The sequence below is a fragment of the Lycorma delicatula genome, chromosome 2 (assembly GCF_047948215.1).
Source record: "Lycorma delicatula isolate Av1 chromosome 2, ASM4794821v1, whole genome shotgun sequence".
Classification (NCBI taxonomy): domain Eukaryota; kingdom Metazoa; phylum Arthropoda; class Insecta; order Hemiptera; family Fulgoridae; genus Lycorma; species Lycorma delicatula.
This window is the reverse complement of record NC_134456.1, coordinates 152,452,831-152,468,521: the sequence shown is the minus strand read 5'-3', so window position 1 is coordinate 152,468,521 and position 15,691 is coordinate 152,452,831. Positions and strand designations below refer to the sequence as shown.

Genomic DNA, 15,691 nt, shown 5'->3' with positions numbered 1-15,691 from the left:
AAAATTATATAAATTTTGATATGACTTGGTGGGTAGTTTATTTTTTTAAGATCTCAAACTCAAGTATACATAAATTTTACATTAACAATAGTTGTTAATAAACTTATTAATTTACATGACTTTGTAAGTAGTAATTAAATCAATGTAAGAATAAAAAAAAAAAAAAAATACAGTACATTTCAGCTCTAATATAAATAAAATTAACAGAATAAGTCATTACTTCAGCAGAATGATTGTTTATTTTATGTTTATGTGGTAATAAATCTATTCGAAGTTTTCCCTGACTTGATTTTTTAAAAGAAAATTCTAATTCTTAAGACTACAAAAAAGCATTAGGTGTATAAGTGATTTATATTCTTGCACTGTTTATATTATGTTGTTCAGTAGGTTCAAGAATGTATTATATAATTAAATCAGAAATTAGATCTGTTACAAAAGAAGTGAAAAAAGCTTATCTTGGTTGTAAGATTGGGGATCATGTTTTTTTCTTAGCTGTTGATGCGATTCTGAACACTGTATGAATGGCAACATTAACTATATGCCATTTTGCTTCCCGATGCTGTGGGAAGCCTATCAATCATTGTTATGATTGCTGTTTTTGTTTTACAAACACATAATAATATTAAAAAAAGCAAAAATAAAACTGAAATCCAAATGATTGACCTACTCTTAGACCAGTTCCTCATGGAGAAATACTGACATCAATTTCGTCATTTAAGTGGGATGATATTAACAATTCACAGGTTAGTGTTAGTGGTAACACATGCAATGAAAATATAGATCTTTGTGGAAACATTTGTGATTCCCCTTATAGTTTTCACATATCCAGTGAATGCTGTCTTTATCTGTACAAACAAATGATTTGGTGCATGACTTGTACATATTAAATCATCCAACAGAAGAACTACTCGCTCTGGATTGCAAGAGTGGATTTTGTTGGCAGATGGAACAAACATTACATGTTTCATAAAAAGAAATCTTACTGTCTCTACATTTCATATAAAACATAGTTCTTTTGTATATGTTTCGACATAGTAACATTAATGACTGAACTGGTAATTTATTTATGGTCCACAGCTTACACATTCTGCATTAGTTATGTACCACTGGTTGACTGAGAAGTTGGGTAATAAATCTAATGGAGTGTCTATGTAAGGGAGGGTGCATATCCCTCTCTAGAAGAGGATAGGTTTTTAGTTAATCTTTAAAAATGAGTTAAATTTCAGTTTTAGTTTTTAATATGGAATAAAATACAGTGGCTTTCTCTATTTACAGAGAAACATATTTTTATTTTTAATCACATTGTGAGTGTATTTAGCAAAAAATATTTTGAAACGTTTTTAAAATATCATCTGTTATCTTAAATTGTATGCTTTTGAATGTAGTAAAACAAAAAGAAATTATATAAACTTATCATAAGAAAATTTTAAATCAAAAGATGTAAAGAAAATCTAATTAACCATATTCAATTCGTGACAAAATTTCACTGTAATCCACAACTGTCCAAATATTTTACAGTTAAGACAAACAAGTCATGTTTCCATGATTTCCCCTAATTCTACAACTTATCTAATGATATAGTATATGGCTTTGAAATAATATCTGTTAACAACATTTATGAATAAATAGGTTATGGCTAACGTGATTTATATGTTAGAAATAAACATTCTTTTCTGATGTACACTTCTCTCTCTACCTTATCAATGAAGGTTCTGTTAGCTGTTGTGAATGGTGACTGTCAAACAACAGCGCTACCAGAAACTACTTAAGAACGTTAGCTAGTAGTTAGCTTGGAAACATCTTTAGGAGCGATAAAGTATATTAAATTGAAAGCAAATCTTCTAACAATTTTCAGTAAATTTAAAGTTTACTTGTTTTGATACTGTTCAACAATATATTTTAATAATATTCTGTTCATTGAAGTAATGGTTTTCATTAATTACTTTGGAATAAACAGCCTTCTAAAGGTGAGGGCAATATAAAACCTAATATACTAAGAAACATTATAATCCATTCCATGTATAGCAGTGATAAGAAAAACAAATATAATCAACTTATAAATAAATAATTAAATAGTAATTTATTGACCAGTGTGTTAATAAATAAAATTTAATAATATTTGAAACATAATATTCCAGTACTGCACAGCAAAATTTAATTATACTTTCATAATACATTTAAAAATGTCGAAAGAGAAAACAATTAACATAAATAACAAATTATTAAACGAATTATATATTAATGTAGTTACAAAATTCAGTACCAACTGAAGATGTGGGATACCATGAAAATCGATTACTGTAAATTAATATGGTAAGTTTAATTTCCCTAATTATTGTTTTTATGGTTTATATTTCATATAATATTAACTAAATATTGACTTAATAATTTTCAGTGAGCTCAAGGAAACTTGGCTGTTGGCCAACAGCCGAGTGTTTGTTTATATCAGATCCATACATATGTAGAATAGACTAGTGCAGTAGTAAATAAAAAGTGGCTGTTTCTGTTTTAAATAATTAGGTTGCAGCCAGCAACACCTGAGGAACTACTTGCTGCATTCAAGACATTAGATAAAGATAACAAAGGTTATCTTGAACGAGATTTCATAAGTAAAGCAATGATGGAAGAAGGTGAGCCGTTTACACAGGAAGAAGTCGATGAAATGATGGCTGTAGCTATTAATCCTGAGACAGGAAACATACCCTATGAATATTACATTAATCAGATCATGGTCAGTTTCTAAATATCAACCTCATGAAAAAAGTTATTTAATACTTTATGAAAGAATACCACGTGATCTTGTCACATAAAGCAGTACCACGTGATCTTGTCATATAAAGCAGAACTTACTTTACTAGTATTCCTTTTTCCCTTTACTCAACTATTAGGGTTAACCCACAACTTTATATATGGCAATCAAGAATTTCAATAGTGAGTTAGTTGTCTCTACACCGATTCTGCTTTTATTAATGTTCTATGTTGAGTCATTAATTTTTTTGGTTACTTTTTTCCACTGTATTGAGTAAAGCATGTGTACAGCTATCTATTTTTTCCTTCATTCTTGTCATATTAGTTTTACAATTATTTTTAATTATACAGAGTGTTTCAAAATGAATATCAGGATTTTAAAGTTATTTAATATTTATTAAGTTTTACTTCCACTGATAAATTATATATCAAATGAAAGAACAGCTCAAACAGGTTTTCCTATAAGTGTTCAATGTGAGCACCATTTATAACACGGCACACATCCAGCCGATAGGAGAGTTCATCCCATACTTTAATCAGCAAGTTTGGAGTAACTGATGCAACAGCTGCTTCAATCTTATGTCTCAAGTTGCATAGGTCAGCCGGTAATGTGGCATGTACACTTGATCCTTTATAAACCCCCAAAGAAAAAACATCACATGGGGACAGATTAGGCAAACATTTAGGCCACAGCAAACAAGCCCCATTGGTCCCCAGTGACCAACTCACAATTTGTCAGAAAGAAATTCATTCAATCAATCACGTACAGTGTTATGCCAGTGAGGAGGTACACCATCTTGTTGCCAAATAACATATGTGGTTCATATTGCAGTTGAGAAAAGAGCCATAGTTGCAGCATATCAAGGTAGTTCATTCCAAACAGATTTGCTTCTGCAAAAAAGAATGGCCCATAAACTTGCCATTAGAATATGGCACAAAAAACATTTAGTTTTGGGGAGTCTCAGCCACAGTGCAATATTCTGTGAGGATTTTCTGATTCCAGATAAGCACATTACGGGTGTTTACTTTTCTGTTAACATGAAATGTTGATTCACCACTGAATGCTTTCTGTTGGGGGGTCACCATCTTTGCTACTAGTTCTTTCAAGCGAAAGGTACAGGAAACAGTTTATGAGCTTGCGAACAGCTAAAATGTTATGAGTTGCTCTTTCATTTCATGTATAATTACTCAATATATATGAAATTTACAGAATATTACAGAGCTTTTAAACCCCAATATTTATTTTAGTACATATGGTATTATCCATTTTTGCTGCTTTGCTTTATTCTTACTGTAGTCCATGTCTGCTACAACATCTGACTTAGGTATTGACTGTAACTGATTTTCAATCCTCAAAATAACTTGAAGCTACTTACATTATGACAATGGTGTTATGTTGTTATACTTTCAATTTCTGTGTTCACACAATTAATGGAAGAATTTTGACTATTGAACCAAGCATTTGAATGTTTCAGCAGAATGACAGAAATTTATTTTATAAATTGATTAAAGAAAGAGTTAAGAAATGATAAGAAAGAGTTTCTGAAAATAACGTGTGTTGGAGGAAATATTACAGAACAAAACTTCATAGTTAGATCATTTTATTGTTAACTAGCAGCTGCAAGCGTTACTGCTGATTACTGTGTACAGGTTGTACTACACAACATGTGTAGATCATACAACTGCTTACATGTTTTTTTATCTATTATTAGTTCTCTAAAGAATGCAGAAAAAGTAGGAGTTAAACCATGATTATATTCAGTCACATAACGACAGTTAATCAGTAGTTTTTTGCTCAAGAAAAATTTCTGATAATGCTGCATTCAATCTAGGAACGATGGGCCTTCTGCTTTAAATTGGATTTTGGAATAGTGGAAGATATAGTAGAAGTCCAATTTCTAAGCTCATTTATTTTTAATGCTTGTTTAACCTCACTGGATCACTTTAGTCAATTTTCTGGTTCGTTTTCTTTGGAGTTTATTGGTTTGTTGTATTTACCAATATTTCTTCATATTTTCAAGATCTAAATTTTCATTCTTCATCTGTTAACTGCACAATTTAAATAACTTTATCCATTTTAAAACATTTTGTGACTAGAAATTCTTTTAACTTTGGTTTATCTGTTGCATCCCCAATCCTCAGTCGAATCTTTTCTAGATCGTCTTTAATTCCCGTGGTATATCTTCCGCCAGATTTCACACTAAACCCTCTGGTAATAAATTATTTTAATAACCTATTCTATGACAATCTCAAGATGTGGAAAAATGGGAAATTCTGTGCTTTTTCATAAAATGATCATTGGTTCCAAAACATTTTTATAAACAGTTTCATTTGTGGGAATTCTTCAGACATCATCCTTTTTGTAATTTTTATTGAAGTAGGTTCTGATGATCCAACGTTAGATTTTAATTGTCTGATCACTTTTCCCTTAAATTTTGATTCGGATTAGGGTTTCACAGGCATATAGCGTTCTATAGTTCAACATATAGCGTTCAATATATCAGTTCTGTAATGTTTCATTTTTGCATTTGTCGAAAGACATTTTTTGTAATAAGTGTATTTAGTTAAATCTAGGGCATTTCTCATTTTAAGTGTTCTATTATTACTCATACAAGAGAAATTCTCTCTTGTTTATTATCTATTATTTCACCTAGATATTTACATTTTTGTATAATTTTTATATTTTGATGAATAATTTGGATTTTATTAATACATAATGGATGTAATACCATTATTTCTGTCTTCTCATATGATATTTTATGCCTGATTCTTCCTGAAATTTTCTCTAAACTTATTTGATTTTTAACTTCTTCTATATCTTTTGCTAATAGGGCTAAATCTAATAGGGCTTGCTTGATACTTATTTTTGGTGAATTTTCAGTCACCTTTTCATGATGAAATCAAGGACAATGATAAATAATGTGAAGGACCATCACCTTGTCCCTTAAACCAGTTTTTAACATCAGCCCAATAATGTTGACCAGTTTTGGATGTAAGCCGCAATTCCTTATTATTTTTAGTAGAGTCCTCTATGAACACAGTCATATGCTTTTCTGAAATCTATAAACGTTATGGCAACTTCTACATGGATGAAAACTGCCTTGATATTCCTTTAGTTGCGGTTCTAAAGTATTCTTAATTTTGTTAGGAATTATTTGTGACAAGATTTTATAAGTACAATCTAACAGAGTAATTTATCTGTAACTGTCTGGATCAGTTTTATCGACTTTCTTGAAGAGTGGATGTATGATTTCTGTTGTCCAATGCTCTGGAAGTTTATAAAAGAATTCTGACCTGCATTTTTACATCTGCGAATACCTGATCTTAACTTCACCACAAAACTTGTGGTGAAGATTTCTTTTACTGCTTTGAAAAAAAGAAATCAATTCTTGGAATGTTGGCAGTCAATGTCAGTCGGTTTGATAGGATTTTCATGTTAACTTCCACTTCCAGCAACTCTCTTGGATCTTTGTAGTTTAATAATTTACTGAAAGATTTGGCCAGTATTTCTACATTCTCTAAATAATGAGTTAGTTTTCCTTGCTAATGTTTCAATACCAATGTTGGTGAATTATATTTTTTCAGATATTTCCCAAAGGTTTGATAATAATCACAAGTTTTACACTTGTTAAATTCCTCTTGTATTTGGTCCAGCATATTTTCGTAATAAAATCTTTAGCGTTATGAATTATTTTTCTGGTGATTTTTCTTATTTTGATTAACTTTTTCTTTGGACTTTTTCAACTGTTGAATTACAGTCTGTGTTCCACCAAGCATGTTTCTTTTTAGGTTTATATGGTGCAAGTTCTTTTGCGATGAATTTCAATTTTAGGATCAGCTTGCATAAATTTTTGGTATTAATTGCAGAGTCAAAATCTCTTTTATTCTTTTTATTTAGTCTTTTCTTTTTAACTGGGATTAGTTTAATTTTTATTTTGACAATTTTATGGTCAGAATCTGAGTCAGTTCCTCTCAAAACTTTTACATTCTGGATTTCTTTATGATAATTTTTATCCATGAAAACATGATCTAACTAATATTTGCCCTTTTTATAATTGAGATATTTCTAGGTTTTTAATTTATGTGGAAGGTGTTTAAAATATGTCTTATTAGGAAATTAAATTGTTATTTCTGCTCAATTCAATATTTTTAATACCATTTTTGTTTGTTCTTTTTTGTGCTGGCCATTTTCCAATTGCATCTCCGTATTTTTTCCTGGCCAAGTTGTGCATTGAAATCTCAGAGTAATATCTTGATGTAATTCATAGGAATATTAACAATCATTTTATCTATGATTTTCCAGAATTCTTGTACCTCTTTTTCTGAGTCTATTAAGTTCTATCAGTGGTTGTCATTTCTTGCAAGGTCATGATCAGGATTTTCTCTTTGTCACACATATCTGTAAGGATTTTCAGTTTTCCTGATTGTCTTAGAGAAATTAACATTGTTCAAAGTATGAACTTTTGTTGTAGTTTATTTTATTAGATTTTGGTGGGACTTTTATGTGAGTTTCTAGATGCTCTGATCATCCAAGTTTTCAAGTGTTGCCCTACCATATAAAGTGGCAACTTTTTTGATCTCTGTATGGATCAACCGGTAGAATTTTCTGTAGAAAACTTTCCCTTTTTTGAATGTCAGAGTTGTCATACTTGATTTGTGGAATTTTTATGTCCAAAGTTAAAATTCCAGTTGTGAACTGGAAAGGTTGATTTAAACTTAGTTCATCATAAGAGTTGCCAAACCTCTTATGACTATCCATCTGGACCATGTGGAGGTGTGAATTCAGAAATTTACCTTAAAGTGCTTTGACGAAAAGGTGTTTACGAATTTTGAAATCAATCCCAGACTCTAAGCTATCATAAAATTAGTATATTTGTACTTGTTCCCTCCAATACCATGCTCTTTGCTTGAAGTGAGTACTTGATAGTATTAAAATCTATATAACTATTACACTTAACTTGTTAATCAGAAATGAGCTTTTGTGATTCAGTCATATTTATGTAATAATTTGAAATTAAAATTTTTGTAATGACGCACTGAACTAAATTCTATAATAAAAATGTTGTTAAAATCTTCCTTAAGAACATTTTCAATTTGAAGCATTTTGAATTAAGAATTTTAAAAACATTTTATTATTCAATTTAGTTTAATGTATCAAAAAAAAAGTTTGAATTTTACGTAATCAACATTGACCATCATGGACAAGAGCACAATAAAAACAAATATTAATATTAGCATAACATTAATACATTTGTAAAAGTAATAATTTTTTTCTTTTTAATAAAGTACAGTAAACTTTATTTTAAGGTTTTTTTTTGTTCTGGGTAAAAAACACTGAAGTGTTATCATCGCCCAGTCACGACATATTTGTTGTAATAAATAGATATTACATTTTATGTCTCAATTACAAGGTAACTGAAATAAAAACTTTACCAGAGTCTGATGTAGCTTGTTTCTTCTTTGGAACAATTGAGCCCTGTGTATACAAGCGTGTGTCTGTTCACAACCTTCACTTAAAGTAGTAGTTGTTTGGTGCTTTGGCAATTTTTACAATGACACTTACACTGACAAGGATTGCACTAAAATTTCGTAATAAACTTGGAAAAAGTTTTACTGAAACACACAAATAATTCAAGAGGCTTACTCCTGTATAGCTGCAACTATACTATGAATGGTTCAGGCTTTTAATAGTGGTTGAGAATTTACTGAAGTCTAAACTTGTCCAGGAAGGCCATCAAAAAATTAGTGTCATTGTGTCACTGCCAAAATTGTTCCGAAACAATTGACACAAGAGCAGAACAACAGTTGTTTAGTGATCTGTCAAGACCTCTTGAATTGTGCAAATGGTAATGAAATCTTGTTGTCATCAATAATAATCAGTGATGAGGCATAGGTGTGGGGTCACAAAATTGTTACAGAGATTGAAAAAGTCATTCAAACAAAAAGGTGATGTTTTCAGTGTTTTGACATCAAATTTCTCACTGTGATTTTCTATCTGCAGGGTAGAGTCAACAGTCACTAACATTAGAGATCATTGGACGCCGTTCTGAGAATGTGAGAAAGAAGTGACTGAACTTGAGAATTTCAGGTCCCTTCACTGTGAGAATAAGCCATACTCTTTATAAATTTCTTAAAGATGGTCTCCGCTGATATATTTTAATAACAAAAAAATAATAAAAAAAATTTTTTTAACCATGTTACCAGCAAAAAAGATGTATTTTCTCAAGATTTTTTTGTTTTTTCAAACCATCATCAGGAGATTAAAAATATTAAGTCAAAAATTAAAATGAGAATGTTGTCAGTATACTCTTGACATTCAAACAGTCATGACTGTATTCTCATTTTAACTTTTTATATCCTTTTTGCTGGTAAGGTGGTAAAAAAAATTTTTTAATTGTTTTTTAACATACATGTCTTAGTATAGATATGCTCTCACAACAAAAAATGCCAGAAAATTAGAAACAAATTCTTTATAAAGCTGTAAAAATGTCTTATATTAAAATACAACCATTACAAAATAGGGAATTATGCAATGTAATGGGCAAAAAAAAACTCTTTTCTTTTCCTATAAAAATCAGATGGTTATCGTGGGGTGGAAGAAAGTGTTAATCCAGTTATGGGAATTAAGAGATGAATTAATAATATTTTTTCAAGATAAATGTCATTCTCAATGTTTTTATAGAATAATTAGTATCTGTTGCTGATGTATTTTTGCATTTAAATGACTTGAATTTACAATGACATGATAAAAACACTTTATTAATATCAAAGCTCATGCTTTCATTAAGAAGCTTGATATCTGGATTATTTACCTTCAAAGCAAAAAAAAAATTTGATTTTACTCTGAGAAAAATTTTGATCACACATTCTGCATCACAGTGTGCATATACTAGCATCTTCATGCTATGGATTGCAAAGATGGATTTGCATGAACTAAAAATTCAGTTTGAGAAGAACATTGCAGCTGTTAAGTTACCAGTTGAGATTCACGACCAGCTCATTGAAATGTTTGCTAATAAAACATTACAACTACAATTTACATCTAATGATTTATATATGTTTTGGCTTGCTCATTGAAGTGAATATGGAAATTTAGTCACAGAAGCAGTGAAAATTTTAATCCCTTTCACCACTTACCTCGGTGAAAAGGGTTTTTTGCCTATGGTTTCACTAAAAACTAAATAAAGAAATCATCTTTTATCACATGAAAACAATTTGCTTTTGTATGTTTTTAACATAGATCCATATGTGGAGAAACTTTTAAATGAAAAACAAAGTGAACAATCTTGTAATTAATTTTTTTACAAGTGCACATAAATGTAAGTAAAATGTTTACAAGAAATGATTTAAAAAAAAAAATTATTTCATTATTGTTTACATGTAAAGTTGTAGAATAATTTTGTGATCCCCTAGTTGAGAAATTCTGCTTTATGTGTATATATTACAACTAGCTCTCTGTTGCAGCTTTGCTACATTGTTACTTGTGTTTTCCATAGCGGGGAATCTTTTTATTTTATGTTTTCCAAATCTACTGAATATTTCATTTACTATAGTTGGAATTGGGAAAATTTACAATCATTGTTCAAATTTTTTTACCTTTCTTCATCCCCCTTCAAGGTCAAATTTCAAAAATCTAGAAATTGGTTTATTAACATGAAGATTACAGTCACCAAAAACCAGGTTGATTTCTTAATTTGTTACTAAGATATTAGAAAAATCTAAAATTGGTTTTTAGATTCAAATCATTCAGTTCACACAGTGATAGACACTCACAGTTCACAATTTGTGTTTCAACCGGCAAATCTCCACTACTGCATATATACTCGTGGGCATATACGAGTTGCTACCCAAAAGGGGAATTTTCCCATAAAAATAAAATAGCTTAACATAACTTATAATTTCCACTGTCTCCTTCAAAGTAATTCCCTTTGGCATTGATACAGTGATCCCAGCATTTTTCCCATGATTCCATGCATCCCTGGAAGTCTGCAGGTGTAAGTGTTCGAAGCACGTTCTGCGTTTCTTCCTGAATCTCCTCAATTGTGTTAAAACGACCGCTTTTCAACTGAAATTTTATTTTCAGAAAGAGAAAAAAGTCGCACGGGGGGCAAGGTCAGGTGAATAGGGTGGGTGGAGAATCACTACCGTCTTTTTGGAAGCCAAGAATTCCGAATGGCTAGCAATGTGTGCGCAGGTGTGTTGTCATGGTGCAGAACCCAGCTGTTGTTACTCCACAGATCTGAACGTTTGCGCCAAATGCTTTCACGTAACCGCTTCAAAACTTCACAATAGAACATCATCCCATTGATAGTTTGACCAAGAGGAACAAATTCCTTATGGATAATGCCTTTGATGTCGAAAAAAAACAATCATCATGGACTTCATGTTGCTGTGAACTTGGCAACTTCCACTGCGACAACTGCTGCTTAGTTTCAGGGTCACACCCGTATATCCATGTCTCATCACTGGTTATAATGTTGGAGATGAAGTTAGGGTCATCTCTTGCTGAATTTTTCAATTCACTACAGACAGCTATGCGATTCTGTTTCTGGTCGTTGTTCAACAGTCTTGTTATGAATTTTGCAGCAATGCGTCTCAAGTTCAAATTGTCCGACAAGATGTGTTGAACGGACCCGTATGACATTTGTACAATTGCACAAACATCATGGATTGTTTGTCTACGATCTGCAACAATAGCCTCTTGGACCTTTGCGATATTTTCCGGTGTTGCGCTTCCTGAGCACTCATCGTCATTGACTGTCGTTCGTCCATCTTTGAATCGTTTGTACCACAAAAACGTTTTACCTTTACTCATAGCATTGTTACCAAATGCTTTCACAAGGATGCAATGGGTTTCTGCACCAGTTTTTTTAAGCATAAAGCAAAATTTGACGTAGGTTCTTTGCTCTTTAAAATCTGCCATTTAGTCAACAATGCAGCCTCTCACCGTCACAGCTGTTGGAACACTGATTCACAAAGAGTACTGTTAGTCACATAGCAGCAGCAGGTCGTACCAGCAATGGAAGCATGCAAAATTTAAATTCCCTGAACCTTTGAGTAGCACCTCGTGTGTGTATATATATATATATATATATATATATATATATATATATATATATATATAAAAAAAATAATATATATAATTTTTTTTTCTGAAATATATTTTAAAACCTTTCTCAGATATGCCAAGAAACATGGGTAAAAATTTTGTTAGGATTGATTGGACAATTTTTTTTTATTTACCCCGAAATGAACTACCAATACAATAAATGAGCAAAGCTTACAAATTGAGATAAATTCATTCATTATAAATAATACTTATAAAATATGCACATTATTTTTTAGTAACAAATCTTGGTTTACAGGTTAATGTTAAACCAAATATATATAGTTTAATACCCCCAGCTGAAGTAAAAGAAGTTAAAAGGAAAATAGGAGAAGGCCTACTATAAATGATTAAATTTAATTTTTTAAATCTGTATCAAAACTGGAATATATAAGAAATTATTTACTTTTTGTATCATCTTTCATACAATCAAAGCGATTAAGACTTAAAATGAGTGCACTTTATTTCATACTATGTTCACTGTTGAAATTCTTTGTATCTTACAACAGTGTTTTGAAACTGATTACACAAGATTGTGTTTTAGTATAGACTGTTTTATAAAATGTTTATATTCAAATAAAAAAAAACTTCATTCAACATTTTGCAATTTTAATGTAGTCTATAGATATTATTTTTAAATTTAAATTATGCAGTTCTATATTATAAGAACTGGAAAAAATTTAGAGACAAAATGAGATATCTAATTAACGGATAATTGTATGCTGAATTAAAATCAAGCCTCTTACAGGGAAATGAACCTGATACTTTTGACCTTCAGAAATGTTACTGTCAGAGCCACCAATTACAATGTAGTAAATGTTCACCTTCATGTGAGGCAGTCTTTTAAATTTTAAAAATAAAAACTGAACAACTATTTTTCTTATATAAATATATATTTTGTCTTCAATCAATTTTTTTTATCAAATACCAATCAATATAAAAAAACCTTTCTAATCAGGTATAATAAACAAAAAAGACAAACAAGCATTCACTTCGATTTTATATTACATACCATTTATACCACTCCAATGAATATAACATTTTATTAAATGACAGAAATTTTTCCAAAAATAAAAAATAAAAGGCATAATAAAAATATATATAGATATAAAATTCCACACATTTATAAAAATAACAAATGAAGTCTTTTGGCTAAAAAATTTGTTATTACCAATAATTAAAGTTTGGAAAATTGTGGAGGTGGACTTTTTGTGGCTTGTGCTACAGATGCATTCATAAAATCTTCACTTTGTAACATTGTTTGATTCCAAAGAGCCTGAAATCAAATGAAAGAAATCTACTAAATTAAAAAAAAATTAACTGTCTACTAAAATTATCTTTACCAATAAATATTTTTCTCAATTAACAGAATTGTGTATATGAAAATTTTTTTATAATATATACATTCTCCTGCCATGAGAGGAAGTTTGATGATCAAATAATGTTTCTTACAAGTGTAAAAATAATGAAATCTGAATTAAAAGTTTATTATTTTTTTATATGCATAATTTTAATGAAAGAAATTACTGTAACAAAATTTGAAAAGTTTAATAAAGTAGAAACTCTTTGGTAAAAACAAGCCATTTGTTTGTAACAGGTGGTGTAAGGTGATTATTTTCACCATGTTGGCAGGCTTTCTATACTGGATGTGTTTTTAGTTTTTATTATTAGTTTTCTTTTTTCATTATTAAAAAACAAATGCATTACACTTTATTTTTTATTCATTCACTTCATACAGCATTCCTTTTATTTATTTTCTTTTTCGTTATTTTTGTGTTAAGTCAGATAAATAATGACAATAATGTAATGTATAACACAAAAATAACGAAAAAGAAAATAAATAAAAGGAATGCTGTATGAAGTGAATCAATAAAAAATAAAGTGTAATGCATTTTTATTTTAATAATGAAAAAAGACATATTATTTTTTAACATCAAATTCTTTTTAATATGAGGTACACTATTTTCAGTTCTATGCAATTAAGAAATATGAATACACGTTGAAATATGAATACACGTTAACAGAAAATATTACTACTACTACTAAAATATTACTATTATGCACCATGAAAAATAAAATAAACTTGATTAAATGTACTCTTTATGAAAAATAAAACTATACAACACATTAACAGAATTTGCACTAACAAAAACCTGATAGAGAATAACTTTTGTCATCCTAGTTTAAGTTAATTGTAACTACCAAAAGTTTTTTGTTTTTTGAAAATGTTTTGAAATGCATGAAATTTAGTAGTGAAAATCATGATGTGCAGTAAGGTATTTTTCAGGTTTTTATTGCAAAAGCTATTTTGATATTTTAAATTAATATTATAATATAAATCAAATAATAAAATAAGCAGCACATTTGCTTTTTAATAAATTAACTTCCAAGTCATATTCAACTTATCTCATTAATTGTAAGTTATATATATATATTTTTCTTAATTGTTTATATTTAGAAAGGATTTGGTAGTTGTGTAGCAGGTGCACGCACTGTAACTGCAAAGACTTACTTATGTCTTCAATCTACTTATATTCCTGTTGTACTGCAGGAGATTAATCAGGCCCAGCTAAACTCATTGCAGCATGAGGCTTGCCTATTTAATAACTAATAAACTGGTACAAACTAATAACTGGTTTAATTCATAAAAAATACTTTTTTTTTACAGGTTGACTAGAGTTCATTAACGAATGGAAATCTTGAAAAAATTAGGTATAAAAGAGCGTTTTTAATAATATTAACTATTCTTATGTCACAATTTAGTGGAAGATAATTCTGTCTAATTATAAATATAAAAAATAAATCACAACTTAGCTTGGATGGCTTTATTATTTGTAAATCATAATATAATATGACAGTACTACTTTACTTAATTTGATATTATAATGATGCAATGATGAGAGAAACTGAAATTGAAGTCAACACAAATTAGAATATTGAAGCAGATAATCAAAGGAAGTTTTTTTTTATGAAAACTTCCTTATGATCTCAATGTTGCAAGCAACACGGACAGAATGAAAGAATGTTGTCATTCTTTTGCGATGTTTTAATTAGAAAATTAAGAAAATTAAAAGAAAAATAAGCAACTTCAGTTCTTTTACAAAAGTAATGTTTTATATTAATATAACCATCACCATACTTTTTGAATTATTACTTATTAATTTCACATAAAAATAAAATTAAATGTATAAAAAATTGATTTCAATGCAGATACAAAGTAATTATAAATTAAATTTTATTAATTTTCTGTGGGTTCACAATTTTGTATTTTCAAAATTCTGTATAACAATAGTGTTTATAACTGTGTTTTCTTTCCTCCTTTTTATTTGTAAAAATAAAACAACTGTCTAGTTACTCATTGTAAATTAAATACAGTTGTCTATTCAGCTGGCTTTAACAGCTGATATTTTATATTACTAATGTAACAATGCATCTAGTTCTGCACTGTTCAGTTTAATTTCTCTCTTCAGAGACTCAAAATTTTCACTTTGTTAATGCACAACTAATTAATTTACAATAATATTTAATAAGTATAAGTTTAAAGATTATAATAAACATTTTTTGAAATATAAACTAAGTAAGGACTTTTATTTATTTCAATGAATCAGAAAATAACTAAATGTTTAGAATAATTAATCCAAACCAAGGAGGACGTTAATGACAAACTCTAATGACATGCAAAACAAACTGAAAATAATGATTTTAATTGATTTATTTCAATTTGAAACATGCTTTGTACCCTGGTTGGTGTGGTATAAAAACACCTTACACAAGCAAACTATCAGTCTGATATTACTTTGAGTAAATAAGTTAGTTGTTTACATTGGTTTCCTTCAA

General features: G+C 29.4%; 2 protein-coding genes across 4 annotated transcripts in view; one reads left to right on the top strand and one right to left on the bottom strand.

Moving 5' to 3' along the window:
- LOC142319982 (dynein regulatory complex protein 8) overlaps nt 1-12,200 on the top strand; it is a 30,498-nt gene extending 18,298 nt beyond the window's left edge. The window contains exons 4-5 of the mRNA XM_075357661.1: nt 2,521-2,731; nt 12,114-12,200. Coding sequence (XP_075213776.1) covers nt 2,521-2,731; nt 12,114-12,200 — 298 coding nt within the window. The remainder of the gene's footprint in view (nt 1-2,520; nt 2,732-12,113) is intronic.
- Nucleotides 12,201-12,841: 641 nt separating this feature from the next.
- LOC142319324 (delta(3,5)-Delta(2,4)-dienoyl-CoA isomerase, mitochondrial) overlaps nt 12,842-15,691 on the bottom strand; it is a 70,438-nt gene continuing 67,588 nt past the window's right edge. For all 3 annotated transcript variants that reach the window (XM_075356488.1, XM_075356489.1, XM_075356490.1), the window contains one exon: nt 12,842-13,130. In XM_075356488.1, the coding sequence (XP_075212603.1) occupies nt 13,032-13,130 (99 nt within the window). In that variant the 3' untranslated portion in view covers nt 12,842-13,031. The remainder of the gene's footprint in view (nt 13,131-15,691) is intronic.